A 27,510-nucleotide genomic window follows, 5' to 3' on the forward strand; every position below is an offset into this window, starting at 1 on the left:
ATTGACTTTTTCAGACACGAGCCCCTTAGTGCAAAGGAGGCGTAGTCTGGGTCTAAAGTCTATATACCTGGCCTTCTACGGGCAGTCCGTGCGGCTTTGGTTATTACATATCCCACGTGGCTAAATCCAAATATGCCTTCTTTAAGTATAAGGGTGTGGCCACTGTAATTACTCTATCTGGTCAGGTGGATCATTTTAGAGGAGGCGTGGAAAATCCGGGTAAGCGGTTCCAGCCTCAAAAACGGTTGACCTTTTGCATACCCCTTTTGCGTATAATTACATTTCCGAATGGGAGTTACCTTACGGGTAGATTCTCATGTTACACGCCTAGTGAGGAGTGCTACGTTGCCCATGCCCTCCAGGTCCTCTTTGAAGGAGGTTCCAGATTGCAAGGTGCAAATATATCTAAAATCCAATATTCCCTTGCTGGAGGGGCTTCCAGGCCGGCTATGGCCGTGTGCTGGGGGGCCAGAGCCATGGAACACTGAGTAGGTAACTGGATCTCTGCACACTGACTCTCCAGCAGAGCAGGTGGATAGTGGCAAATTCTCAGAGACTTTGCCACGTTCATAATGAGACGGTCTTACATATAGCCTACTCCTTTCCAGAATCTCCTCGGCAGCAGTAGCGGCTTGCCGCTCCCTGTGGTTGCGCTCTTGGAAAGCGGACGCAGATTCCATTTGGAATGCTTTGCCTTTTACAGGACAAGTCCTGTTTGGCCCTCGTCTGGACGCAATTGTGGCCCTGCAGGCAACAGCTACGTCTGCGTGTCTGCCATCGGCTACAGTCCCATCAGGGTCTGGGACTTTGTATTTTCGGCCCTGTGAGGCCAGGGTAAGTCTAAAATACAGCTTTCCAAGACAGTCAGTAGCCAGGAAATCTGCTCAGCCATAAGAACAGGCTTGGAGTACAAGACGTCCTACTCCCAAGTTGGACTATAAGCCTTCAGCCTCACGGGGCAGGCCTCCTCTCGGGAGCCCCCAGAGTTGGAGGCCGGTTTCTCCAGTTCACCCAGTGCTGGTGTCTGACCACCACGGACACTGGGGTAAGAGAAGTATTTTCTTGAAGGTATGTCTTTTCCTCCCGGTAAAAGCCTCCCAGAAGGTTTTTCGTTACAGGTCTTCTGTCAATTTAGGACTAGGCCCTGTAATTTTTGAGGGTGTTACACTCTATGCTCCAGGCAGGAGTTATAGTACCTATTCCGTTGCCCCAAAGGGGAACGAGGTATTACTCCATCCTCTTTCTGGTACAGACACCCAATGGGTCTTACCAGCACATTCTCAACCTCGAATCCTTCAACAAATTCTTAAGGGTTCCTCGGTTCGGGAGGGGGACCCTGCATTCCATCATTCAATGGAGCCTGGGAATTTTGTGGTGTCGTTGGATATATTCAGGGTGACTACCTGAATATCCCTCTTTTCTTAGCACACCAGTGTTTTCCTCAGGTTTGCAGTGGTCGATAAGCATTTCCAGTTTCTGGCATTGCCCCTTGGTCTGGCCTCCGCGCCTCACGGTTTACCAGGGTCATGGTAGTTATGGCAGCCCACCTGCGGAGACAGGGGGTCCGCTTGTTACCCTATCCGAGTGACCTCCTGTTGTTACACGGGCTCCAGAGATACTTCAGTGCCATATGCAACGGACAATATCTGTGTTGATACGTTAGGGCTGACTGATAAACTGGAAATGGTCCTCTCTGATTCTTCACAGAGGATGCTCCATATCCCAACATCTGAGGATCTTTGTGATTGAGGAAAAGATCTCTGCATTACAGACAAAGGTACGCAGTTGCCTGCAGAGTCGCCGAGTGTCTATTCACTTGGCAATGGGGTTCCTGGGTTCCAGGATGTCGCTGTTCGACATGGTGGAGAGTACCCAGAACTTGATCCTCTCCGGATGGGATGGGTTGCCCCATAGGATAAAGTCAATAGGCTTTCCCCGGAGGTTTGTCTCTCTCTGGCCTGGTGGCTGCAGAAAGCTCACCTAAACAAGGGGCACCCCCTTTGGGATTGCGGACAGGGTCCTTCTGACGACGGACGCCAGTATCCGTGGCTGGGAAGCATGACGGGTCCACACTTGTTCCAGGGCAGGTGGACACCAGTAGTTTTTGCACTTCCCATAAACATCTGAGAACTCTGAGCAGTATTCAGGGTTCTCCAGCATGCAGGACAGGTCCTCCACGGAAATACCGTGCAGGTACAGTCTGACAACGCCATCATGATGGCTTATGTAAACCACCTAGGAGGTTCCCGAAGTCAGGCGACACTAACAGTGGTGTCCCGAATTCTGGCTTGGGTGGAAGGCTATATCCCTGCCGTCATCGGCAGTGTTCATTCAGGAATCCTCAGATGGAAAGCAGGCTTTCCATTTATCTTTATCAGGAGGTGTTCAATCTTCTGGTGAACAAGTGGAGCCTTTCAGAGATGAGACTCTTCTGATAGACGTAGGCAGGTCCAGTGGACCTTCCAAGTTGTGTACCTCGTCCCTCCGTTATCCCTTCTTCCTCCAGTAATAGCAAGAAGGAGGCACGCTCCTGCTGATAGCTCGAGCGTAGGCCAGATGGCACTATTACTCAGATCTTCGGAGCCTCTCAGTTAACACTCCGAAGCTGTTGCCTCTACGCCCGGACCTGTTGTCTCAGGATCCTGGCTGATCTCCAGACCTGGGTTGTCTGTGGTGGAGACTGCCCTCTTAAGGTCTAGGAGTTTTTCTAGCTCTATATTTAACAGGGGCTCTGTCCATGCTAAGAGCTCGGAAGTTTTTATCTGCAAGAATTTACCATTAGGTATGGTATACTTTCTTTCAGGTGTCGCCCTAGAGGCTAGGCTCCTCAGGTATTCCGGATATCCAGAGGTTGGCTTTCCTACAGGTGGACTTAGATAACGGTCTTCGCCTTGCTTACCTCAAGGTGCAGGTTTCTGCCCTGTTAGTATGGTTTCAGTGTAGGATTGCTACTCTTCCTGATGTCCGCACCTTTGTGCAGGGTGTACGTTATATTCAGCATCCCTTTGTTCCACCTGTGGCTCCTTGGGATTTGGCTGTGGTCCTTAGGGCTCTCTGAGGACCGCCATTTGATCCACTGGGCTCAGTGGATTTCAAATGGCTTACGGCTAGGACTGTATTCCTTCTGGCTCTTAATTTGGCCAGTAGGATCTCAGAATGGGAGGCTCTGTCATGTAGACCTCCCTTTTTCTCATCTTTCCTAGGAACAGGGCAGTGCTTGCCTTTACTTCCCCAGTCCTGTCTGCTGGTGAGGCCTATTTGGCTGTGGTACGGACGCTAAGAATTTAAGTTGACCGTACCAGTCCATTTAGGAAATCAGACTCTCGGTTTTGTCCTTTCTGGTTTCCATAACAAGGGTTGGCCTGCCACTACGCTAACTTTGGCAGGATGGATTCACAGGTCTTCCAGTTCCATCCTCTATTAAAGCTCTTCCACTAGGTCTGTGGGTCCTTCGTGGACAGCTCGACGTGGCGCTTCAGCGGTGATTGGCAGCCACGTGGTCATCTGTCCATATTTTTGGTAAGGTATTATGCTTTTGATACCTTCGCCTCTCAGGATGCTTCCTTTCGGCGGTGGATTCTCCTTACAGCACAGGAGCGTCCCCACCCTTAAAGGATACTGCTTTGGGACATCCCCAAGGTATCCTGTGGATACCCTATGGACCCTGAAGTAGAAAATATGAGATATGGTAAGAACTTACCCTTGTTATCTCTACTTCTACGAAGTCCATAGGGTTCCACAGGACTCCCGCCCTGTCGCACCTGTACTGCAGATGGGCTTTGATCTGGTCACCGGTTTCTCCGTCTCCTTCTGGTGAGAATGTGATTCTTGTGTGTTCCAGACTGTCTTCTCTCTCTTTTTTGCTCCTGCTCCGGCCTATGGCTTGTTACGAAACTGAGTGGACTGAGGCTCGGGGGCGGGGTATAGGAGAGGGACCCCAGTGCATCCTGGGAGGCTGAAAATTTAACTCTGTGGTGCCTGGATGTCTGCCGCCATCGCCTATACCCCAAGGTATCCTGTGGAACCCTATGGACTTCGTAGAAATAGAGATAACAAGGGTAAGTTCTTACCATATCTCATATTTTTGATTCCGACTGTCCGGCCGAACAGGCGGAGTTGATTGGCAATCTCCGTGATTCGGCCACTTATATCAACGAGGCGGCCTTAGACATTAGTACTCTGGTGTCTAGAATTTCTTCAGCAGCGGTGGCTGCTCGTCGCACCTTGTGGCTGCGATCCTAGAAGGCGGACGCAGATTCCAAAAGGGGTCTGGAGGCGTTGCCTTTTACCGGAGAAGTTCTCTTCGGTCCGGATCTGGATAAGATTGTGGCCACGCTGGCGGCAGCCAAATCGGCTTGTCTCCCGTCGGCCGCTGCTCCTTCTGGTTCTGGACCATCATCCTTTCGGTCATCTAGGGCCCAGGGCAGGCCCAAACCACAGTCTTTTCCTCGACAGGCTGGCCCTAAGAAATCGGCCAAGCCCCGGAAGCAGGCATGGAGTACCAGACGTCCGGCCCCCAAGCCAGATGACAAGCCTGCGGCCTGACGGTCCGGGCCTCCCTTTGGGGGATCCCAAAGTGGGAGGCCGCCTGCTGCAGTTCGCCCAGTGTTGGTCGGTCACTACGACAGACACTTGGGTTCTCGAGGTGGTCTCCCACGGGTACGCCCTCTCCTTCCGGAACAGACCCCCGGCTCGATTCTTCACCACTGGTCTACCATCAGACCGGAACAAGGCTACGGAGCTGCGGAAGGTATTGCACCTCGCAGCCTTATTGGACTCGGAACAGCAGAGGATCTTCGTGACGGAGGAAAAGATCTCTGCTTTACAGTCGAGGGTGCGCAGTTGTCTGCTCAGTCGCCGGGTGTCTCTACACTCGGCGATGAGGTTACTGGGCTCCATGGTGTCGGTGTTCGACATGGTGGAATATACCCAGTTTCACTCCAGACCTCTGCAGCACCTGATTCTGTCCAAGTGGAACGGGCTGCCGCAGTTTCTGAAGTCCCAGACAATTGTGCTCACCCCGGAGGTTCGCCTGTCCCTTGCCTGGTGGTTACAGACGACCCATCTCAGCGGGGGACGTCCGTTCTGGGTTCCAAATTGGGTCCTGTTGACAATGGACCCCAGTCTTCGGGGCTGGGGAGCAGTTTCGGGTCCACACTTGTTCCAGGGCAGGTGGACGCCGACAGAAGCGGAGCTTCCAATCAATATCTTGAACTCCGTGCGGTCTTCAATGCTCTCCAGCAGGCACATCGGGTTCTCCAGGGTCGCCCGGTACAGGTCCAGTCGGACAACGCTACCACCGTGGCCTACATAAACAGGCAAGGAGGAACCCGAAGTTGGGCGGCTCTCGTGGAGGTCTCTCGGATCCTGGTATGGGCGGAGCGCAATCTTCCGGCCACATCAGCGGTCTTCATCCCGGGAGTGCTAAATTGGGAGGCAGACTTTCTAAGTCGCCAGGACGTTCATCCGGGGGAATGGTCCCTGCACCCGGACGTTTTTCAACTGCTGGTGGACAGATGGGGTCTTCCAGAGATCGACCTCATGGCGTCCCGGCACAACAACAAGTTGCCGGTGTACGGGTCTCGCACAAGAGACAAAGGGGCGTCTCTGGTGGATGCTCTGTCCGTCCAGTGGACGTTCCGGTTCGCATACCTGTTCCCTCCGGTCTCCCTTCTTCCACGGGTAATCCAGAAATTCAAACAGGAAGGAGGGACGCTCCTGTTGATAGCTCCCGCGTGGCCCAGACGGCACTGGTTCTCAGACCTTCAGGGTCTGTCCGTGGACAGTCCTCTGTGGTTGCCACTACGACCGGACCTTCTGTCTCAGGGTCCTTGCCTTCACCCGGACCTGACTCGGCTGTCTTTGACGGCGTGGCTGTTGAGACGGCCATGATGAGGTCCCGGGGGTTTTCCAGCTCTGTGGTGCGTACCATGTTGCGAGCTCGGAAACCGTCTTCCGCGAGGATATACCATCGCGTGTGGCATACGTTCTTCCAGTGGTGTCGACCGAGAGGTTATGCACCGCGGGAGTTTCGTCTGTCTCGGATTCTCGCCTTCCTACAAGCGGGACTAGATCATGGGCTTCGCCTTGCTTCTTTGAAGGTACAGGTTTCGGCCCTGTCTGTCTGGTTTCACCGTAGGATTGCTACAATCCCGGATGTGCGCACCTTTATGCAAGGTGTTCTCCGCATTCAGCCGCCCTTTGTTCCACCTGTGGCGCCTTGGGATTTGGCTGTGGTCCTGAGGGCTCTCCAAGGACCGCCGTTTGAACCACTGGGCTCGGTGGATCTTAAATGGCTGACAGCTAAGACTGTTTTCCTTCTGGCTATTGCTTCGGCCAGACGTGTTTCTGATTTAGGGGCTCTTTCTTGTAGACCCCCTTTTCTTGGTTTTTCATGGGAACAGGGCAGTGCTCCGCACTCGGCCCGAGTTTCTTCCCAAAGTTGTTTCCCAGTTTCATGTTAACGAGGAAATCGTTGTTCCGGCCTTTAACTCACCGGGTCTTTCCGTGGGTGAGGCCTCTTTGGATGTTGTGCGGGCCTTAAGGACTTATGTTGACCGCACTTCTTCGTTTAGGAAGTCGGACGCTTTGTTTGTCCTCTATGGCTTCCGTAAGAAGGGTTGGCCTGCCTCAAAGCAAACTTTGGCAGCCTGGATCCGTATGGCTATTTCTGAAGCTTATCTTCATGAAGGCCTACCGGTTCCTCCTTCTCTGAAGGCTCATTCCACTAGGTCTGTGGGTGCTTCGTGGGCAGCTCGACGTGGTGCCTCTGCAGTCCAGATCTGCAAGGCTGCTACGTGGTCCTCTGTCCATACCTTCGTGAGGTATTACAGGTTTGACACCTTCGCCTCTCAGGATGCTTCCTTCGGGCGGCGGATTCTCCTTTCTGCACAGGAGCGTCCCCACCCTTAAAGGATACTGCTTTGGGACATCCCCAAGGTATCCTGTGGATACCCTATGGACCCTGAAGTAGAAAATATGAGATATGGTAAGAACTTACCCTTGTTATCTCTATTTCTACGAAGTCCATAGGGTTCCACAGGACTCCCGCCCTGTCGCACCTGTGCTGCAGATGGGCTTTGCTCTGGTCACCGGTTTTTCCGTCTCCCTCTGGTGAGAATGTGATTCTTGTGTGTGTCCAGATCTTTTTTCTCTCTCTTCCTTCTCCTCCTCCAGCCTATGGCTTGGTAACTAACTGAGGTGCCTTGGCTCGGGGGCGGGGTATAGGAGGGGGACCTAGTGCATCCTGGGAGGCTGAAAGCTTAACTCTTTGGTGCCCGATGACTGACGTCACACCTATACCCCAAGGTATCCTGTGGAACCCTATGGACTTCGTAGAAATAGAGATAACAAGGGTAAGTTCTTACCATATCTCATATTTTGTTTATACTTACCTTTCCACCGTCTTCAGAGTGCTGCTCTGCAGCAAAAATCCCAGGGAAAATGGCCGCCGCATGCGCAGGACAGGTCTCCAGGAATAAGGCTCAGGTGCCACTTTCCGGGAGACCCGCGCATGTGCAGTAGATTCTGGCATTAAACCGGGTCCAGGCCTTTGTATATGGAACACGGATCTCTGCTCACCCGCCTGCGGCTGTAAAACTGCCCATTCACTGGGAGATAATCTGGCAAATCCACAGATGTAAAGCCCTTTCTGAGAGATTATCCATCAGTGTGAGGATAATCTGGCCAAGCCTGTTCATTTCCAGCATGTTGGATCCGCTGGACCCGTCTTGCAGCAGATATGAGTGTACGGGAATGGTAAGATTGCATTACACCATTCAGCCTCTACTTTCCCGTAGAAACTATCGAAATAAATCTGTCAGCGTATGGGGAGAAAAGATTTGTCACTACAGAGAGAATATCTGTCATATCTGACTGATAATCTCTCGGTCTATGGCAGTGTTGGTGAACCTTGACAGCTGCTGTGGGATTACATATCCCAGCATGCCCTGCCACAGTTTTAGCATTCCCTAATAGCAAAACTCTGGCAGTGCATGCTGGGATATGTAGTCCCACAGCAGCTGGAGTGCCAAGGTTCGCCACCACTCTATGGGGCCCTCATGTAATCCACCCTCAGAAATGGAGATCACTGATCCCTATCAAAGTTTCTTTCATCATGAGTGTTCTGTGCCATCTGGTTGATTCATGCCACATGGAAACTGGCCGTAGCCTTAAATTATTTCCCAACCAGACAAATCCTAGAAACCTTTGTATATACCCTGTACCACCAACAGCATCATACTGTAGCAGCAGTGACACCTGCAGGCTCTACGGGGAACTGCACTAATTAAAGTCCTAATTAAAGCAGCCAGACAAATTTTACTAATTAACGTACAGTAAAGATAAATAATTTTATAAATAAAGTAATCAATGATGTGTTTGGGCAATCCTGAATCCTGTTTATTTTATCCGTTTTATAATCTCAAACTCTCAGAAAAGTATAATGTATAATCTCAGCCCAGGTATGAGGCATCCATATACTGTGCTCTTTGGTTCCTGCTCTGCATTTCCAGCTGCTCGGCCTGGTACACTTTCTCTGCCACCTCTTTGTAGTGGTCCTGTACCCTCGTTCTTTGTGCAACCTGTGATGAAAGGAGAAACCAGTTACCAGAACATAATCAGCTCAACATCTGCATTTAGTCTTCAGTCTGGAGGAAAAGTAACAACTCCCCTGGGCCTAATGCTGACCTATAAGGTGCCCCTAAGCAGAAAACATCCTACTTTAAAAAAAAAAAAAAAAAAACAACCTACAAGGTGTATAGAGCATGTGCAAGTATGAGACAGAGGGCCTGATTCAGAGCCCGCTCTGAATCAGGGCATTTTTTTTTTTTCATGGAGCGGCCTCCTGGCCGCTCGCATTGCTGTGGGTTGCCAGGAGGCCCACAGCTAATGCGAGTGGCCAGGATGATGGTCAAGACCATCCCCACCATCGGGCTTGTGACGAGACCCTTGTGGTAAGGTCTCGTGGCCGCAAGCCCCAGAGAGTTTTCGGCTCAAACAGAGCCGAAAGCTCTCCCACTGACATCACTTGTGATGTCAGTGGGGCCGCCCCCAAACGGTAGGCGTTCTCATGGGAACGCCTCCGTCTGGGCAGCTAACTCCCCGGCCCGCCCACCAAAGGGGGTGTGCTGTCACTCAACATCGACAGCACGCCCCCTTTGTTGCGAGACCCAGAGCGTCGGATTGCCCGTCGCTGTACAGGTCTCGCGCATGTGCACGACGGAGCCGGCTCCGTCGTGCGCATGCGCTCTGGGCCACCATCGACCCGGTTGCGAGCGCTCAGCGCTTGCGACCGGGTCTGAATCAGGCCCAGAGAGTAGAGAACTTCTGGCTCCTAAGAGCGGATAGTCTAGATCTATAGATTGTAAGCTTGCGAGCAGGGCCTTCCTACATATATATCTATTACCCAGTTTTGTTCTATTAATGTTTAGAATTGTAAAGCGCAACGGACTACGCTCTGCTATATAAGAAACTGTTCCTAAATAAAATAAATAAATGGTGCAGGCAGTGCTGAGCCAATAGAAGCTAGTGAGCTAGGGGACTTGTGGCCCTCATTCAGAGCCACTCGCTAGCGGCAGTACGCTCGTTCCGAGCGATGTTCGCACATCTGCGCATGCGTACGGTTTTTAGTACGCATGCGCGAACCAGTCAGTGCGGCTGAAAATCGTTTGTACGCTATATAGCGAGTGCCTGCTATTTTGAGTGACAGAATGAGGCGTATGTGGGTGGTAACAGGGGAAGGTGCTTGAAAACGGGGAGTGGAGATCAGAACGCAGGCGTGCTTAAAGGTCAAAACGGGCGTTTTCTGGGTGTGCATAATTAATCCAGCAGCGTCATTGACCACGTCACTTGGTTTTTTTAGACTCAGAACTGCTCGCAAAATATCGGTTGAAAAAACCAACCACAAGAATAGCGAGCAGTTCTTATCCTGTTCGATGTACTCGATTAATCTAATAAATAGCGGACATGACGTATGGTGCGAGCGGCCAGGGGGCGTTTTTAACAAATAAACGAGCGTATGTTTTGCTCGCTCGTTCAGACTTAGAGGTGTGAACAGACTGCAATGTGCGAACGGATCATTTGAATAGCCACCTCTTGTTTTTGAACGAACGAACGCAAATAGCGAACGGCTCTGAATGAGGGCCTTGTGTCTGTAGCTGGTAGGACATGCAGAGGGGATAGAACAAAGTATTGGCACCAGGGGGTAGGTAGATTAGGCTATAGTGAAGAGAGGTAGGTTTGAGAGTCTTGTCAGAGATGTGTGTGGGAGGGGGGGAACCATGTGTGAGGAGCAGCAGATGAGTCTTGGATGAGGGAGTGAGAGGCGGTTATTAGAGAGGTGGGCTAGGTCAGATTAGTATATAAGAGGGCTTGAGGGCAGTACCTTGTGATGAGGTCAGAGGTTTATGAGGGGTGTTGGTGAGAACGATGAAGAAGAGGGTGAGTAACTTGAATTGGGTTGAGATTGTTATTAGGAGCTAGCGCAGTGAATTGCAGAGTGGCGCATTGGATGCGCAGCGGCGAGAGGGGGAGCGCAGTGTTGCCGCAGCATGTATGACTGATTGCAGCAGAGAAAGACAGGCGAGAGGAAGACCACATAGCAGGCGCTTGCAGTAGGCAAGGCAGGAGATAGAGGACTTCATTCAGAGTCGGTCGTTGCGGCCGCTCGGTCGTAAGATAAAAGGGGCCGGATATGCAAATGAAGTGCTCGCAAGTTGCGTCGTTAAGTTGGGATCGTTAGCTGGACGAGCGAGGGGAGGATGCGGCCGTAAGACTAAAAATACGCCCCCTTCTCGTTTGCAATACACGTCATCTCCGGGCATATGAGGAGTAATCGAGACCATCGAAGCTGGTCGCAGAGCTTAAGGTAGACCATACCCTCTCTTAAGCACTACGATCTAGTCAGTGTAAAATCCTCCCATGTCACATGTGCTATGACACTACTTAGTTAATCATGCACTCCCATAAAACGCCCTTTGCATAGTCAGGCACGCCTGCGTTCGGATCTCCACTCCCCCGTTCACAAGCACCTTCCCCTGGTACCACCCACTAACGCCTCATCCTGTCACTCAAACTAACGACCTGGCCAAGTTGAAGGAGAGAGAAATTTCTGATCGTAATATCTAGTTTGCGCACGCACATTGCGAATTTTACGCATGCGCAGTTTAGCGAACATCGGTGGCGTATGACCGAGCGGCCGCAACGACCGACTCTGAATGAGGTCCAGAGTGAGAATGGAAAAGGGTTTCAGCACCGTCCTGAGGACCTGGTTCAGACCCGCTCACTAGGATGCGTTCGCTCGTAGCTGTCGATGATTCTTATTGTGCGTATGCATCGCAGTGTGCGAACCAGTGCGAGAGATCGGGAAGCGTTCGCTCACTGCGCATAGACTGCCCAGCAGAATGAGTGACAGGAGAAGCCGTTTGTGGGTGGAGACAGAGGCTGGCCACTAGAAACTGGGGAGTGGAGGTGCGAACGCAGGCGTGTCTGAGTCTCAGAGCCGTTCCAGAGCTGTGCATAATTAACTGGCAGCGTCATAGTACACGTCACCTGGCTGGTTTTTACACTGAAGTGCTCGCAGTACTCGCGGCAGGGTATGGTCAGCTTCAAGCGCTGCGATCGCATCCGATGGTGCTCGATGTACCGATGGTTGCATACACTTCCTGGAGATGACGTGCGCAAGTGGGCGTCTTAAGATCGGCTGATGGGCGTCTGCATACACAGAGCGATTGCACGCCAAGACATAGTGGGCGTGCTTATGCCTTGCCGTGTGATCACCTGCCTTGCTGTCACTTAGCTGAATTTGCATACGCAACGAGCGAGCGGGTCTGAATCAGGTACTGAGTGAGAAAGGGAGATTAGTGGAAGATGTATCAAAGCTTAGAGAGAGATAAAGTACCAACCAATCAGCTCCTAATTGTCATTTTTTTTTTTTTCAAACAGTCTGTAACATGACAAAAGCTGATTAGTTGGTACTTTATCTCTCCCAGCTTCTATACATCTCCCCCTTATTCTGGCAATATGCTGATGAAGCGGGTGGCATGACATTACCAGGCACAGGATGGGTGGAATAAAGCTGAGGGCGGGGTCAAAGATGCCGCCAACCGCCAGGAATATGGAAGATAAATCCGCAGTACCATCGTATTTGTCTCTCTTTTGAGTTTGATATAAGATTTTCTTAATTAACAGTCATTCTCTAGCCCCAAAGGTGATCCCCAAATTTCAGAGTTATAAAAAAGGACTTTTTTGGAGAAGAAGAACGTCCCCAGCTCCGCACGCACCATATGATTAATCTCTCTCTGCTCGCTTGTGGCGCACTTTTCATATTCCTTCTGGTCGATCTTCTTGCGGACCTTCCTCAGGTGATCCAGCCTGCGCTGCTCTCTCTTCTTGTCCTCGGCGGCCAAGGTCTGGTGGCGTTCGCTGCGTTCCTCGCGTACAGCCACCTTGGTCGTCATAGCGGCAACGTTCCTCCTCTCCTGGTCCTTCAGCTTCAGCTCCTCGTTCTGCAAACGCTGCAGGGTCTTCTTCCTTGGGACAGACACATCTCAGTGTTATACACCGGAGGCACTTACAGTGTTGTGTGGACATTACAAATATGTCATTTCTATCACATACAATGTTCCTGTGAGGAGTGATGTCCCTTCTGGAGGTAATTTGGAGAAAACAATCAAGTAATTAAAAGAAAGTTTGATATAAATAATTAAAATGAACAAGAGGTTGCAAAAGTTACACAGTGTTTGCTTCAGTTGAAATATATATATATATTTATTTAATCTCTCACTTCCTCTTTCTCACGCCAGCTTTACCTAGCTCTCATCCATTCCCTGTTTTGCTCCTTCCCTCTCTCACTTCTAATCTTACATATTTCTTCTACTCTTCCCCTCTCTCTCTGTTCCCCTGCCTCGCTTTCTCTCTCCCTCTCCCATATTTCTCTATACCTTTCTCTCTCACTGTTCCCCTGCCTCGCTTTCTCTCTCCCTCTCCCATATCTCTCTATACCTTTCTCTCTCACTGTTCCCCTGCCTCGCTTTCTCTCTCCCTCTCCCATATCTCTCTATACCTTTCTCTCTCACTGTTCCCCTGCCTCGCTTTCTCTCTCCCTCTCCCATATCTCTCTATACCTTTCTCTCTCACTGTTCCCCTACCTCGCTTTCTCTCTCCCTCTCCCATATCTCTCTATACCTTTCTCTCTCACTGTTCCCCTGCCTCGCTTTCTCTATCCCTCTCCCATATCTCCTTATACCTTTCTCTCTCACTGTTCCCCTGCCTCGCTTTCTCTCTCCCTCTCCCATATCTTTCTATACCTTTCTCTCTCACTGTTCCCCTGCCTCGCTTTCTCTCTCCCTCTCCCATATCTCTCTATACCTTTCTCTCTCACTGTTCCCCCTGCCTCACTTTCTCTCTCCCTCATCTCTCTATACCTTTCTCTCTCACTGTTCCCCTGCCTCGCTTTCTCTCCCTCTCCCATATCTCTCTATACCTTTCTCTCTCACTGTTCCCCTGCCTCGCTTTCTCTCTCCCTCTCCCATATCTCTCTATACCTTTCTCTCTCACTGTTCCCCTGCCTCGCTTTCTCTCTCCCTCTCCCATATCTCTCTATACCTTTCTCTCTCACTGTTCCCCTGCCTCGCTTTCTCTCTCCCTCTCCCATATCTCTCTATACCTTTCTCTCTCACTGTTCCCCTGCCTCGCTTTCTCTCTCCCTCTCCCATATCTCTCTATACCTTTCTCTCTCACTGTTCCCCTGCCTCGCTTTCTCTCTCCCTCTCCCATATCTTTCCATTCCTTTATCTCTCTCTCATTCTTCTTATGCCCGCCCCCCGCTTCCCACTCTCTTAGGGGCCCATTTATCAACACCCTGGTCCCTGTGATGAGAGCAGTGACCGCATCAGCTGTCTCTGCACTCCTGTGCTGGACACCTGCACATGCGCAAACTACAGACCACCAACTACCAGTAAATTGTACGACGTGTAGCTACAGCAGCACAGCACCATTTTTAGATAGTGTTAGAATCAGGGGCCAAACTCTGGAATGCTGCCTTCTGGAGCTGGGTAAACCTGACAGCATCACGTCCTCTATAGAAACCTATGGGGCTTGCAACTGCTGTCGGAAATTGAGGGATCTCCTCCATACATTGGGGTGATACTAAATATTTGCGGGTATCCCCCGAAAACATCCTGCAAATATTTAATGAAAAACAGACTCCTTACTCTTCCTCTCTTCTTATCTTTTCATCTCCTCCCGTAGCTCTCTCTCACTCTTCATTTCTCCTCTCTTATCGCTCTCTCACTCTTCCACTTTTTCTCATTCTCTCTTGCTCTCCCTTTTCCTCTCTCCTTATCTCTTTCTATCCTCCTCCCTCACTCTTCCTCACTATCGCTTCTCCTCTCTTTCCCTCCCTCCCCGTCTCTCTCTCGTTCCTCTATCTTGTTCATCCTCTCTTTCTTCTCCCCTCCTCTCTTGCTCTCTCTAACGCTACGCCTTGCTTTCTCATTCTCTCTCTCTCTTGCTCATCCTCACACTCTCTCCATCTATAGGGAGATATAGTGAATAATGCCTGGAGTCTAGAAGAAATATCACCCCAGCTGACGTACCATCTGTGACTTACATTATATATATTTGGGACAACAGGTTGACTTTTAGTTGTGAGGCACCCAATCCTGCATCGCTGTCAGCAGTTACCTTACTTGTGAGCTTCCTGGCTGTCACCATACCTGTGAGCTTCCTGGCTGTCACAGTATCTGTAAGCCTTCAGATTGTCACCGTACCTGCGAGCCTTCCCGATGTCCTTGTACCTGTGAGGCTTTAGGCTGTCACTGTACCTGTGAGCCTCCCCACTGTCACCGTACCTGTTGAACCTCTCAGCTATTACCGTACCTGTTTATCCTTCCTGCAGTCACCGTACCTTTCACCCTCCCAGCTGTCAGTGTACCGGTGTGTTTCCCGGCTGTCAATGTACCTATGAGTTGTGAGCCTTCCTCCTGTCACCGTACCGGTTGAACCTCCCAGCTATTACCGTACCTGTTTATCCTTCCTGCAGTCACCGTACCTTTCACCCTCCCAGCTGTCAGTGTACCTGTGTGTTTCCCGGCTGTCAATGTACCTATGAGTTGTGAGCCTTCCTCCTGTCACTGTACCTGTGTGCTTCGTGCTGTCACTGTACCTGTGTGCATCCCGGCTGTCACTGTACCTGTGTGCTTCCTGCTGTCATTGTGCCTGTGTGCTTCCTGCTGTCACTGCCTGTGTGCTTCCCGGCTGTCAGTGTACCTGTGTGCTTCCTGGCTGTCAGTGTACCTATGAGTTGTGAGCCTTCCTGCTGTCACTGTACCTGTGTGCCTTCCTGCTGTCACTGTGCCTGTGTGCTTCCTGGCTGTCACTGTACCTGTGTGCTTCCTGCTGTCACTGTACCTGTGTGCTTCCTGGCTGTCACTGTACCTGTGTGCTTCCTGCTGTCACTGTGCCTGTGTAGTTCCTGCTGTCACTGTACCTGTGTGCTTCCTGCTGTCACTGTGCCTGTGTGCTTCCTGCTGTCACTGTACCTGTGTGCTTCCTGCTGTCACTGTACCTGTGTGCTTCCTGCTGTCACTGTACCTGTGTGCTTCCTGCTGTCACTGTACCTGTGTGCTTCCTGGCTGTCACTGTACCTGTGTGCTTCCTGCTGTCACTGTGCCTGTGTGCTTCCTGCTGTCACTGTGCCTGTGTGCTTCCTGGCTGTCACTGTACCTGTGTGCTTCCTGCTGTCACTGTGCCTGTGTAGTTCCTGTGTCACTGTGCCTGTGTGCTTCCTGCTGTCACTGTGCCTGTGTGCTTCCTGGCTGTCACTGTACCTGTGTGCTTCCTGCTGTCACTGTACCTGTGTACTTCCTGCTGTCACTGTACCTGTGTGCTTCCTGGCTGTCACTGCCTGTGTGCTTCCTGGCTGTCATTGTACCTGTGAGCCTCCCAGCTGTCACCGTACCTGTGTGCTTCCCGGCTGTCACTGTACCTGTTGAACCCCCCAGCTATCACCATACCTGTGAGCCTCCCAGCTGTCACCGTACCCTTTTGAACCTCCCAGCTGTCACCGTACCTGTTGATCCTTCCTGCTGTCACCGTACCTTTCACCCTCCCAGCTGTCAGTATACCTGTGTGCTTCAAGGCTGTCAGTGTACCTATGAGTTGTGTGCCTTCCTGCTGTCACTGTACCTGTGTGCTTCCTGCTGTCACTGTGCCTGTGTGCTTCCTGCTGTCACTGTGCCTGTGTGCTTCCTGGCTGTCACTGTACCTGTGTGCTTCCTGGCTGTCACTGTACCTGTGTGCTTCCTGGCTGTCAGTGTACCTATGAGTTGTGTGCTTCCTGCTGTCACTGTGCCTGTGTGCTTTGTGCTGTCACTGTGCCTGTGTGCTTCCTGGCTGTCACTGTACCTGTGTGCTTCCTGCTATCACTGTGCCTGTGTGCTTCCTGGCTGTCACTGCCTGTGTGCTTCCTGCTGTCACTGTACCTGTGTGCTTCCTGGCTGTCACTGTACCTGTGTGCTTCCTGCTGTAACTGTGCCTGTGTGCTTCCTGGCTGTCACTGCCTGTGTGCTTCCTGCTGTCACTGTGCCTGTGTGCTTCCTGGCTGTCACTGTACCTGTGTGCTTCCTGGCTGTCACTGTACATGTGTGCTTCCTGCTGTCACTGTGCCTGTGTGCTTCCTGGCTGTCACTGTACCTGTGTGCTTCCTGCTGTCACTGTGCCTGTGTGCTTCCTGGCTGTCACTGTACCTGTGTGCTTCCTGGCTGTCACTGTGCCTGTGTGCTTCCTGCTGTCACTGTACCTGTGTGCTTCCCGGCTGTCACTGTACCTGTGTGCTTCCCGGCTGTCACTGTGCCTGTGTGCTTCCCGGCTGTCACTGTGCCTGTGTGCTTCCCGGCTGTCACTGTACCTGTGTGCTTCCTGCTGTCACTGTGCCTGTGTGCTTCCTGGCTGTCACTGTACCTGTGTGCTTCCTGGCTGTCACTGTACCTGTGTGCTTCCTGCTGTCACTGTACCTGTGTGCTTCCTGCTGTCACTGTGCCTGTGTGCTTCCTGGCTGTCACTGTACCTGTGTGCTTCCTGCTGTCACTGTGCCTGTGTGCTTCCTGGCTGTCACTGTACCTGTGTGCTTCCTGGCTGTCACTGTACCTGTGTGCTTCCTGGCTGTCACTGTACCTGTGTGCTTCCTGGCTGTCACTGCCTGTGTGCTTCTTGGCTGTCACTGCCTGTGTGCTTCCTGGCTGTCACTGTACCTGTGTGCTTCCTGGCTGTCACTGTACCTGTGTGTTTCCTGGCTGTCACTGCCTGTGTGCTTCCTGGCTGTCACTGTACCTGTGTGCTTCCTGCTGTCACTGTACCTGTGTGCTTCCTGGCTGTCACTGTACCTGTGTGCTTCCTGGCTGTCACTGTACCTGTGTGCTTCCTGGCTGTCACTGCCTGTGTGCTTCCTGGCTGTCACTGTACCTGTGTGCTTCCTGGCTGTCACTGCCTGTGTGCTTCCTGGCTGTCACTGTGCCTGTGTGCTTCCTGCTTTCATTGTGCCTGTGTGCTGTCACTGTACCTGTGTGCTTCCTGGCTGTCACTGTACCTGTGTTCTTCCTGGCTGTCACTGTACCTGTGTGCTTCCCGGCTGTCACTGTACCTGTGTGCTTCCTGCTGTCCCTGTGCCTGTGTGCTTCCTGCTGTCCCTGTGCCTGTGTGCTTCCTGGCTGTCACTGTACCTGTGTGCTTCCTGGCTGTCACTGCCTGTGTGCTTCCTGGCTGTCACTGTACCTGTGTGCTTCCTGCTTTCATTGTGCCTGTGTGCTTCCTGCTGTCACTGTACCTGTGTGCTTCCCGGCTGTCAGTGTACCTGTGTGCTTCCCGGCTGTCAGTGTATCTATGAGTTGTGTGCCTTCCTGCTGTCACTGTACCTGTGTGCTTCCTGCTATCACTGTGCCTGTGTGCTTCCTGCTGTCACTGTGCCTGTGTGCTTCCCGTCTGTCACTGTGCCTGTGTGCCTTCCTGCTGTCACAGTGCCTGTGTGCTTCCTGCTGTCACTGTACCTGTGTGCTTCCTGCTGTCACTGTGCCTGTGTGCTTCCTGGCTGTCACTGTACCTGTGTGCTTCCTGCTGTCACTGTGCCTGTGTAGTTCCTGCTGTCACTGTGCCTGTGTGCTTCTTGCTGTCACTGTGCCTGTGTGCTTCCTGGCTGTCACTGTACCTGTGTGCTTCCTGGCTGTCACTGCCTGTGTGCTTCTTGCTGTCACTGTGCCTGTGTGGTTCCTGCTGTCACTGTACCTGTGTGCTTCCTGGCTGTCACTGTACCTATGAGTTGTGTGCCTTCCCGGCTGTCACTGTACCTGTCACTGTACCTGTGTGCTTCCTGGCTGTCACTGTACCTGTGTGCTTCCTGCTATCACTGTGCCTGTGTGCTTCCTGGCTGTCACTGCCTGTGTGCTTCCTGCTGTCACTGTGCCTGTGTGGTTCCTGGCTGTCACTGTACCTGTGTGCTTCCTGGCTGTCACTGTACCTGTGTGCTTCCTGCTGTCACTGTGCCTGTGTGCTTCCTGGCTGTCACTGTACCTGTGTGCTTCCTGGCTGTCAATGTGCCTGTGTGCTTCCTGGCTGTCACTGTACCTGTGTGCTTCCTGGCTGTCAATGTGCCTGTGTGCTTCCTGGCTGTCACTGTGCCTGTGTGCTTCCTGGCTGTCACTGTGCCTGTGTGCTTCCTGCTGTCACTGTACCTGTGTGCTTCCTGCTGTCACTGTACCTGTGTGCTTCCCGGCTGTCACTGTGCCTGTGTGCTTCCCGGCTGTCCCTGTACCTGTGTGCTTCCTGCTGTCCCTGTGCCTGTGTGCTTCCTGCTGTCCCTGTGCCTGTGTGCTTCCTGGCTGTCACTGTACCTGTGTGCTTCCTGCTGTCACTGTACCTGTGTGCTTCCTGCTGTCACTGTGCCTGTGTGCTTCCTGGCTGTCACTGTGCCTGTGTGCTTCCTGCTGTCACTGTGCCTGTGTGCTTCCTGCTGTCACTATGCCTGTGTGCTTCCTGGCTGTCACTGTACCTGTGTGCTTCCTGGCTGACACTGCCTGTGTGCTTCCTGGCTGTCACCGTACCTGTGTGCTTCCTGGCTGTCACTGCCTGTGTGCTTCCTGGCTGTCACTGTACCTGTGTGCTTCCTGCTTTCATTGTGCCTGTGTGCTTCCTGCTGTCACTGTACCTGTGTGCTTCCCGGCTGCCAGTGTACCTGTGTGCTTCCCGGCTGTCAGTGTATCTATGAGTTGTGTGCCTTCCTGCTGTCACTGTACCTGTGTGCTTCCTGCTGTCACTGTGCCTGTGTGCTTCCCGGCTGTCACTGTGCCTGTGTGCCTTCCTGCTTTCACTGTGCCTGTGTGCCTTCCTGCTGTCACTGTGCCTGTGTGCTTCCTGCTGTCACTGTACCTGTGTGCTTCCTGCTGTCACTGTGCCTGTGTGCTTCCTGGCTGTCACTGTACCTGTGTGCTTCCTGCTGTCACTGTGCCTGTGTAGTTCCTGCTGTCACTGTGCCTGTGTGCTTCCTGGCTGTCACTGTACCTGTGTGCTTCCTGGCTGTCACTGTACCTTTGTGCTTCCTGGCTGTCACTGTACCTGTGTGCTTCCTGGCTGTCACTGCCTGTGTGCTTCCTGCTGTCACTGTGCCTGTGTGCTTCCTGCTGTCACTGTGCCTGTGTGCTTCCTGGCTGTCACTGTACCTATGAGTTGTGTGCCTTCCCGGCTGTCACTGTACCTGTCACTGTACCTGTGTGCTTCCCGGCTGTCAGTGTACCTATGAGTTGTGAGCTTCCTGCTGTCACTGTACCTGTGTGCTTCCTGGCCGTCACTGTACCTGTGTGCTTCCTGGCTGTCAGTGTACCTATGAGTTGTGAGCTTCCTGCTGTCACTGTGCCTGTATGCTTCCTGGCTGTCACTGTGCCTGTGTGCTTCCAGGCTGTCACTGTACCTGTGTGCTTCCTGGCTGTCACTGTGCCTGTGTGCTTCCTGGCTGTCACTGTACCTGTGTGCTTCCTGCTGTCACTGTACCTGTATGCTTCCTGGCTGTCACTGTACCTGTGTGCTTCCTGCTGTCACTGTACCTGTGTGCTTCCTGCTGTCACTGTGCCTGTGTGCTTCCTGGCTGTCACTGTACCTGTGTGCTTCCTGCTGTCACTGTGCCTGTGTGCTTCCTGCTGTCACTGTGCCTGTGTGCTTCCTGGCTGTCACTGTGCCTGTGTGCTTCCTGGCTGTCACTGCCTGGGTGCTTCCTGGCTGTCACTGTACCTGTGTGCTTCCTGCTTTCATTGTGCCTGTGTGCTTCCTGCTGTCACTGCCTGTGTGCTTCCTGGCTGTCACTGTACCTGTGTGCTTCCCGGCTGTCAGTGTACCTGTGTGCTTCCCGGCTGTCAGTGTACCTATGAGTTGTGTGCCTTCCTGCTGTCACTGTACCTGTGTGCTTCCTGGCTGTCACTGTACCTGTGTGCTTCCTGCTGTCACTGTGCCTGTGTGCTTCCTGCTGTCACTGTGCCTGTGTGCTTCCTGCTGTCACTGTGCCTGTGTGCTTCCTGGCTCTCACTGTGCCTGTGTGCCTTCCTGCTGTCACTGTGCCTGTGTGCCTTCCTGCTGTCACTGTGCCTGTGTGCTTCCTGCTGTCACTGTGCCTGTGTGCTTCCTGCTTTCACTGTGCCTGTGTGCTTCCTGGCTGTCACTGTACCTGTGTGCTTCCTGCTGTCACTGTGCCTGTGTGCTTCCTGCTGTCACTGTGCCGGTGTGCTTCCCGGCTGTCACTGTGCCTGTGTGCCTTCCTGCTTTCACTGTGCCTGTGTGCCTTCCTGTTGTCACTGTGCCTGTGTGCTTCCTGCTGTCACTGTACCTGTGTGCTTCCTGGCTGTCACTGTACCTGTGTGCTTCCTGCTTTCACTGTGCCTGTGTGCTTCCTGCTGTCACTGTGCCGGTGTGCTTCCCGGCTGTCACTGTGCCTGTGTGCCTTCCTGCTTTCACTGTGCCTGTGTGCCTTCCTGTTGTCACTGTGTCTGTGTGCTTCCTGGCTGTCACTGTACCTGTGTGCTTCCTGCTGTCACTGTGCCTGTGTGCTTCCTGGCTGTCACTGTACCTGTGTGCTTCCTGCTGTCACTGTGCCTGTGTAGTTCCTGCTGTCACTGTGCCTGTGTGCTTCTTGCTGTCACTGTGCCTGTGTGCTTCCTGTCTGTCACTGCCTGTGTGCTTCTTGCTGTCACTGTGCCTGTGTGCTTCCTGCTGTCACTGTACCTGTGTGCTTCCTCGCTGTCACTGTACCTATGAGTTGTGTGCCTTCCCGGCTGTCACTGTACCTGTCACTGTACCTGTGTGCTTCCCGGCTGTCAGTGTACCTATGAGTTGTGAGCTTCCTGCTGTCACTGTGCCTGTGTGCTTCCTGGCTGTCACTGTACCTGTGTGCTTCCCGGCTGTCAGTGTACCTATGAGTTGTGAGCTTCCTGCTGTCACTGTGCCTGTGTGCTTCCTGGCTGTCACTGTACCTGTGTGCTTCCTGGCTGTCACTGTGCCTGTGTGCTTCCTGGCTGTCACTGTACCTGTGTGCTTCCTGCTGTCACTGCCTGTGTGCTTCTTGCTGTCACTGTGCCTGTGTGCTTCCTGCTGTCACTGTACCTGTGTGCTTCCTCGCTGTCACTGTACCTATGAGTTGTGTGCCTTCCCGGCTGTCACTGTACCTGTCACTGTACCTGTGTGCTTCCCGGCTGTCAGTGTACCTATGAGTTGTGAGCTTCCTGCTGTCACTGTGCCTGTGTGCTTCCTGGCTGTCACTGTACCTGTGTGCTTCCCGGCTGTCAGTGTACCTATGAGTTGTGAGCTTCCTGCTGTCACTGTGCCTGTGTGCTTCCTGGCTGTCACTGTACCTGTGTGCTTCCTGGCTGTCACTGTGCCTGTGTGCTTCCTGGCTGTCACTGTACCTGTGTGCTTCCTGGCTGTCAGTGTACCTATGAGTTGTGAGCTTCCTGCTGTCACTGTGCCTGTGTGCTTCCTGGCTGTCACTGTACCTGTGTGCTTCCCGGCTGTCAGTGTACCTATGAGTTGTGAGCTTCCTGCTGTCACTGTGCCTGTGTGCTTCCTGGCTGTCACTGTACCTGTGTGCTTCCTGGCTGTCACTGTGCCTGTGTGCTTCCTGGCTGTCACTGTACCTGTGTGCTTCCTGCTGTCACTGTGCCTGTGTGCTTCCTGCTGTCACTGTGCCTGTGTGCTTCCTGCTGTCACTGTACCTGTGTGCTGCTGTCACTGTGCCTGTGTGCTTCCTGCTGTCACTGTGCCTGTGTGCTTCCTGGCTGTCACTGTACCTGTGTGCTTCCTGCTGTCACTGTGCCTGTGTTCTTCCTGCTGTCACTGTGCCTGTGTGCTTCCTGGCTGTCACTGTACCTGTGTGCTTCCTGGCTGTCACTGCCTGTGTGCTTCCTGGCTGTCACTGTACCTGTGTGCTTCCTGGCTGTCACTGTACCTGTGTGCTTCCTGGCTGTCACTGTACCTGTGTGCTTCCTGGCTGTCACTGCCTGTGTGCTTCCTGGCTGTCACTGTACCTGTGTGCTTCCTGCTTTCATTGTGCCTGTGTGCTTCCTGCTGTCACTGCCTGTGTGCTTCCTGGCTGTCACTGTACCTGTGTGCTTCCCGTCTGTCAGTGTACCTATGAGTTGTGTGCCTTCCTGCTGTCACTGTACCTGTGTGCTTCCTGGCTGTCACTGTACCTGTGTGCTTCCTGCTGTCACTGTGCCTGTGTGCTTCCTGCTGTCACTGTGCCTGTGTGCTTCCCGGCTGTCACTGTGCCTGTGTGCCTTCCTGCTGTCACTGTGCCTGTGTGCCTTCCTGCTGTCACTGTGCCTGTGTGCCTTCCTGCTGTCACTGTGCCTGTGTGCTTCCAGCTGTCACTGTGCCTGTGTGCTTCCTGGCTGTCACTGTACCTGTGTGCTTCCTGGCTGTCACTGTACCTGTGTGCTTCCTGCTGTCACTGTGCCTGTGTGCTTCCTGCTGTCACTGTGCCTGTGTGCTTCCTGGCTGTCACTGCCTGTGTGCTTCCTGGCTGTCACTGTACCTGTGTGCTTCCTGGCTGTCACTGCCTGTGTGCTTCCTGGCTGTCACTGTACCTGTGTGCTTCCTGCTGTCACTGTGCCTGTGTGCTTCCTGGCTGTCACTGTACCTGTGTGCTTCCTGGCTGTCACTGTACCTGTGTGCTTCCTGCTGTCACTGTACCTGTGTGCTTCCTGGCTGTCACTGTACCTGTGTGCTTCCTGGCTGTCACTGCCTGTGTGCTTCTTGCTGTCACTGTGCCTGTGTGCTTCCTGCTGTCACTGTACCTGTGTGCCTTCCCGGCTGTCACTGTGCCTGTGTGCTTCCTGCTGTCACTGTACCTGTGTGCTTCCTGGCTGTCAGTGTACCTATGAGTTGTGAGCTTCCTGCTGTCACTGTGCCTGTGTGCTTCCTGGCTGTCACTGTACCTGTGTGCTTCCTGGCTGTCACTGTACCTGTGTGCTTCCTGCTGTCACTGTACCTGTGTGCTTCCTGCTGTCACTGTGCCTGTGTGCTTCCTGGCTGTCAGTGTACCTATGAGTTGTGAGCTTCCTGCTGTCACTGTACCTGTGTGCTTCCTGCTGTCATTGTACCTGTGTGTTTCCCTGTTGTCAGTGTACCTGTATGCTTCCCTGTTGTCAGTGTACCTATGAGTTGTGAGCTTCCTGCTGTCACTGTGCCTGTGTGCTTCCTGGCTGTCACTGTACCTGTGTGCTTCCTGCTGTCATTGTACCTGTGTGCTTCCCGGCTGTCACTGTACCTGTGTGCTTCCCAGCTGTCAGTGTACCTATGACTTGTGAGATTCCTGCTGTCACTGTGCCTGTGTGCTTCTTGGCTGTCACTGTGCCTGTGTGCTTCTTTGCTGTCACTGTACCTGTGTGCTTCCTGGCTGTCACTGTACCTGTGTGCTTCCTGGCTGTCACTGTACCTGTGTGCTTCCTGCTGTCACTGTACCTGTGTGCTTCCTGCTGTCACTGTGCCTGTGTGCTTCCTGGCTGTCAGTGTACCTATGAGTTGTGAGCTTCCTGCTGTCACTGTGCCTGTGTGCTTCCTGCTGTCACTGTGCCTGTGTGCTTCCCGGCTGTCACAGTGCCTGTGTGCCTTCCTGCTGTCACAGTGCCTGTGTGCCTTCCTGCTGTCACTGTACCTGTGTGCTTCCTGCTGTCACTGTACCTGTGTGCTTCCTGCTGTCACTGTGCCTGTGTGCTTCCTGGCTGTCAGTGTACCTATGAGTTGTGAGCTTCCTGCTGTCACTGTACCTGTTGCTTCCTGCTGTCATTGTACCTGTGTGTTTCCCGGCTGTCACTGTACCTGTGTGCTTCCTGGCTGTCACTGTACTTCTGTCCGGCATCTTCTTCCCTCTTCTGCTCCCATTTATTATGCTTCATTTTCTTCTGTAGCTTCTCCAGAGTCTTCTTGTTGCGCAGTTTTTCAAATTCTGATTCTCTGAAACCTTCGGCCACAGGGGGTGACTGTTGCTGGGAAAAGTTTATTTTAAAGTTAACCTTTCTACTGATGTAGAACTGGAAGGTTTGTAACGAGATAGGTATCGGTTGGTAAATCGACCTGTGGTAGATCGACAAGACATACATCGACCACCGAACATCGACATCATCTAGGTCGAGAGCTACCTTAGGTCGACAAACCATTGATCGACCGCACCTCTAAATTGACAAACACGAGCTTGACACAGACATTAGATCGACACTACAAGTGATCGAAATGTAACATACCGATAACACGAAGATCAACAACACACGATAGACATAACAAAAGATCGACGTGTCCAAGATCGAAACTAAATAGGTAGACAATTAATAGATCGACATATCAAAGATCAACCAATCATAGATCGAAACTAAATAGGTTGACAGTTAATAGATCGACAATAAAAAAGGTACAGTTAATAGATCGACAAATAAATGATCAACACGTTGCCCCCCTAGTATCGCATCTCCCACCGCTAATTTCAACCGTGGTACTACAGGTCCCAGCCAGCCCTTTCAATACCCTGCAAGTGCTGCTGGCAATGCACGCTCCAACATCCACCCTGCAGCCCTTGTCCCAACGAATTGCTGGGCACCCCCATCCTCTGCAGTGCACGCCTTCATCAACCCCCCCTCCCCTGTGCTCCCCGCTATTTCTGGATGCCTGCACCTAGGCGCATCTTCACCCCAGCAATAACAAGCCGTCTAGGTTAAGACGATGCTCGCTGCTGGAGTGAACTTGCGTCCAGGAATAGCGGAGAGCACGGATGCATAGGATGCATTATCAGTGATGTCACTGGATCCTAGTGAATGGATGGGCTGCATCCTCAGTGATGTCACTGATTTCTAGTGAATAGGCTGCATTTTCAGTGATATCCCTAGTATGTGGATACTGTAGGCCGCATTCTCAGTGATGTCACTGGCTCCTAGTAAGGGGATAGGCTGCATTCTCAGTGATGTCACTGGCTCCTAAATTTAGTAAGGGGATAGTCTGCATTCTCAGTGATGTCACTGGTTTCTAGGTAATAGATAGGCAACACTTTGCTGTGATGTAGCGGGTTCCTAGTGAATGGATAGGCTGCATTCTTAGTGATATCACTGGTTCCTAGTAAGGGGATAGGCCACTTTCTCTGTGAGGTCACCGGTTCCTAATGAATGGATAGGTTGCACTCTTACTGATGCCATTAGATCCTAATGGCATAGGATGCATTATCAGTGACGTCACTGGATTCTAGTGAATGGATAGACTGCATTTTCAGTGATATCCCTAGTCTATGGATACTGTAGGCTGCTTTCTCTTGACTATTGGTTCAACTTCACACCTCAACATGACAGTCTCAACAATTTAGGCAACTCATGCACTGTTTACTTACTTTCTCAGAGGTGTTAAAATCTGTATGAGTTAGAACATCTTTCATGGATAGGTGCCTTGCTGGCGTATTTGATATGGTTTCAAACATAGCACTCTGATTGGAAGATCCAACAACGTCAGATAGTGTGGCCCTCGAATCCAATGTGGATGCTTTCTTCTTGGATTTAATAATTCCTGCAACAGACAGAATGCTTTCGCCATATTATTTGTAATGACCAGTTGCTGCATGGATTTGTCTTTACTGGATCGTTGCTGCTGCAGAATTAAATATCGCTCTCCTCTAATAGACCCTTATAGTGGGCTCTGCCCTCACCGACAACTAAGGTGTCATTGGTCGGAGAGCTCCTTAGTAACTGACCTTATGTTGATAACTTAACTTTGCAGTAAAGTGCATTATTTTTTTCAATGAGAAGACGTCACATACCTGGCTTCCGATAGAAGGGCTCTGGCTGGCTATGCTTCCAGTACTTCCAGTCAGGTCGGTCACTTATGTCCAGTCTTGGCTTATCCCATAGGCTGGAATCTGTGTTCACAGAACTGTCCACCATCGTGCTCTGCGTGGCCTTAGACAGGCATGTCTCGTTATCACTCTCCTCATCGTCCAAAGACTCTTCCTCTTCAGCCTCAGATGTCGATGAGAGTCGGCGGCCTCCTCGTCTGGGGCTCTCTTTGCCTTTCGTGATTGAATACATTTTTTCTTCATTGTCGGAATCTTTTTTACCCTGGATGTAAACACTGGTCTGAGGTGAAAGGGGCCACCAGTCCTGGCACTTGGAGTCGTAGCAGCAAGTACATGAGGAATGGATCGGGAAGCAGCAACAGGAGCAGTGCTGATGGCTGGGAAGTGGATGGACAGTGCAATGGTTCCAGCGGTGTTTGTGGACGTGGTTGGCTGAGCACATTGGGACAGGTAGCGGGGTGCAGCGGTCGGTGATGACGTAGGTTGTGGCGCTCGGCTCACTGTCCTGGTGATACTGGTGGCTGCTGATGGGACAGTGAAGTCTATCTATGATCCTCCGGTGAAGAGATGGGGAGGTCCACACAGCCACGATAAGAGGGACCTTGGTCTTTTTGCCATTCCAAAAACTAATTGTCAGCTCCTCATCCTCAGTGGCTGCATAAAATATTTAAATCAAATTATACAATTGAATATCGACACAGAAATATATCAAAGGGAAGTATGTGGTGAATATCAGGTAATACTACACGTGGACATTTAAATTAACTTTAGCGATCAGTAAAATTATTTTGTTGATTTCAGTGCAGATTTTGGGATTTATTTATAGTGGTTAATTTACAGAAGTGACGTCATTTATTTATTTATGTACTTTATTCTTTCTGCAAATGACAAAATGCTATTTTTTTTTTTACTTGATGTGTTATTTACAGTATGTGCCCTGATAGACTTAACACGGGATGCAATTATAATGTCCACATCTGCAGAATGCCGACATGTTCACAATGTCGATGAGGGAAAAATGTCGACATTCTGCACAGATTAGGGGGTTAGAGTTGGACGCTAGGGGGAGGGTTAGGCTGCTGGAGGGGAGGTTACGGTTAGACACTAGGGTAGGGTAAGGCTGCTGGAGGGGAGGTTATGGTTAGACACTA

General features: G+C 51.9%; 1 protein-coding gene across 2 annotated transcripts in view; it reads right to left on the reverse strand.

Moving 5' to 3' along the window:
- Window positions 1-8,387: 8,387 nt before the first annotated feature.
- CUNH11orf16 (chromosome unknown C11orf16 homolog) overlaps window positions 8,388-27,510 on the reverse strand; it is a 38,093-nt gene continuing 18,970 nt past the window's right edge. For both annotated transcript variants that reach the window (XM_088447093.1, XM_088447094.1), the window contains 5 exons: window positions 26,324-27,013; window positions 25,901-26,073; window positions 24,352-24,518; window positions 12,282-12,531; window positions 8,388-8,582 (listed from right to left, as the gene is read on the reverse strand). In XM_088447093.1, the coding sequence (XP_088303219.1) occupies window positions 8,454-8,582; window positions 12,282-12,531; window positions 24,352-24,518; window positions 25,901-26,073; window positions 26,324-27,013 (1,409 nt within the window). In that variant the 3' untranslated portion in view covers window positions 8,388-8,453. The remainder of the gene's footprint in view (window positions 8,583-12,281; window positions 12,532-24,351; window positions 24,519-25,900; window positions 26,074-26,323; window positions 27,014-27,510) is intronic.

The sequence above is a fragment of the Taudactylus pleione genome, unplaced genomic scaffold, assembly GCF_031769625.1.
Source record: "Taudactylus pleione unplaced genomic scaffold, aTauple2 ptg000418l, whole genome shotgun sequence".
In the NCBI taxonomy this organism is placed as follows: Eukaryota; Metazoa; Chordata; class Amphibia; order Anura; family Myobatrachidae; genus Taudactylus; species Taudactylus pleione.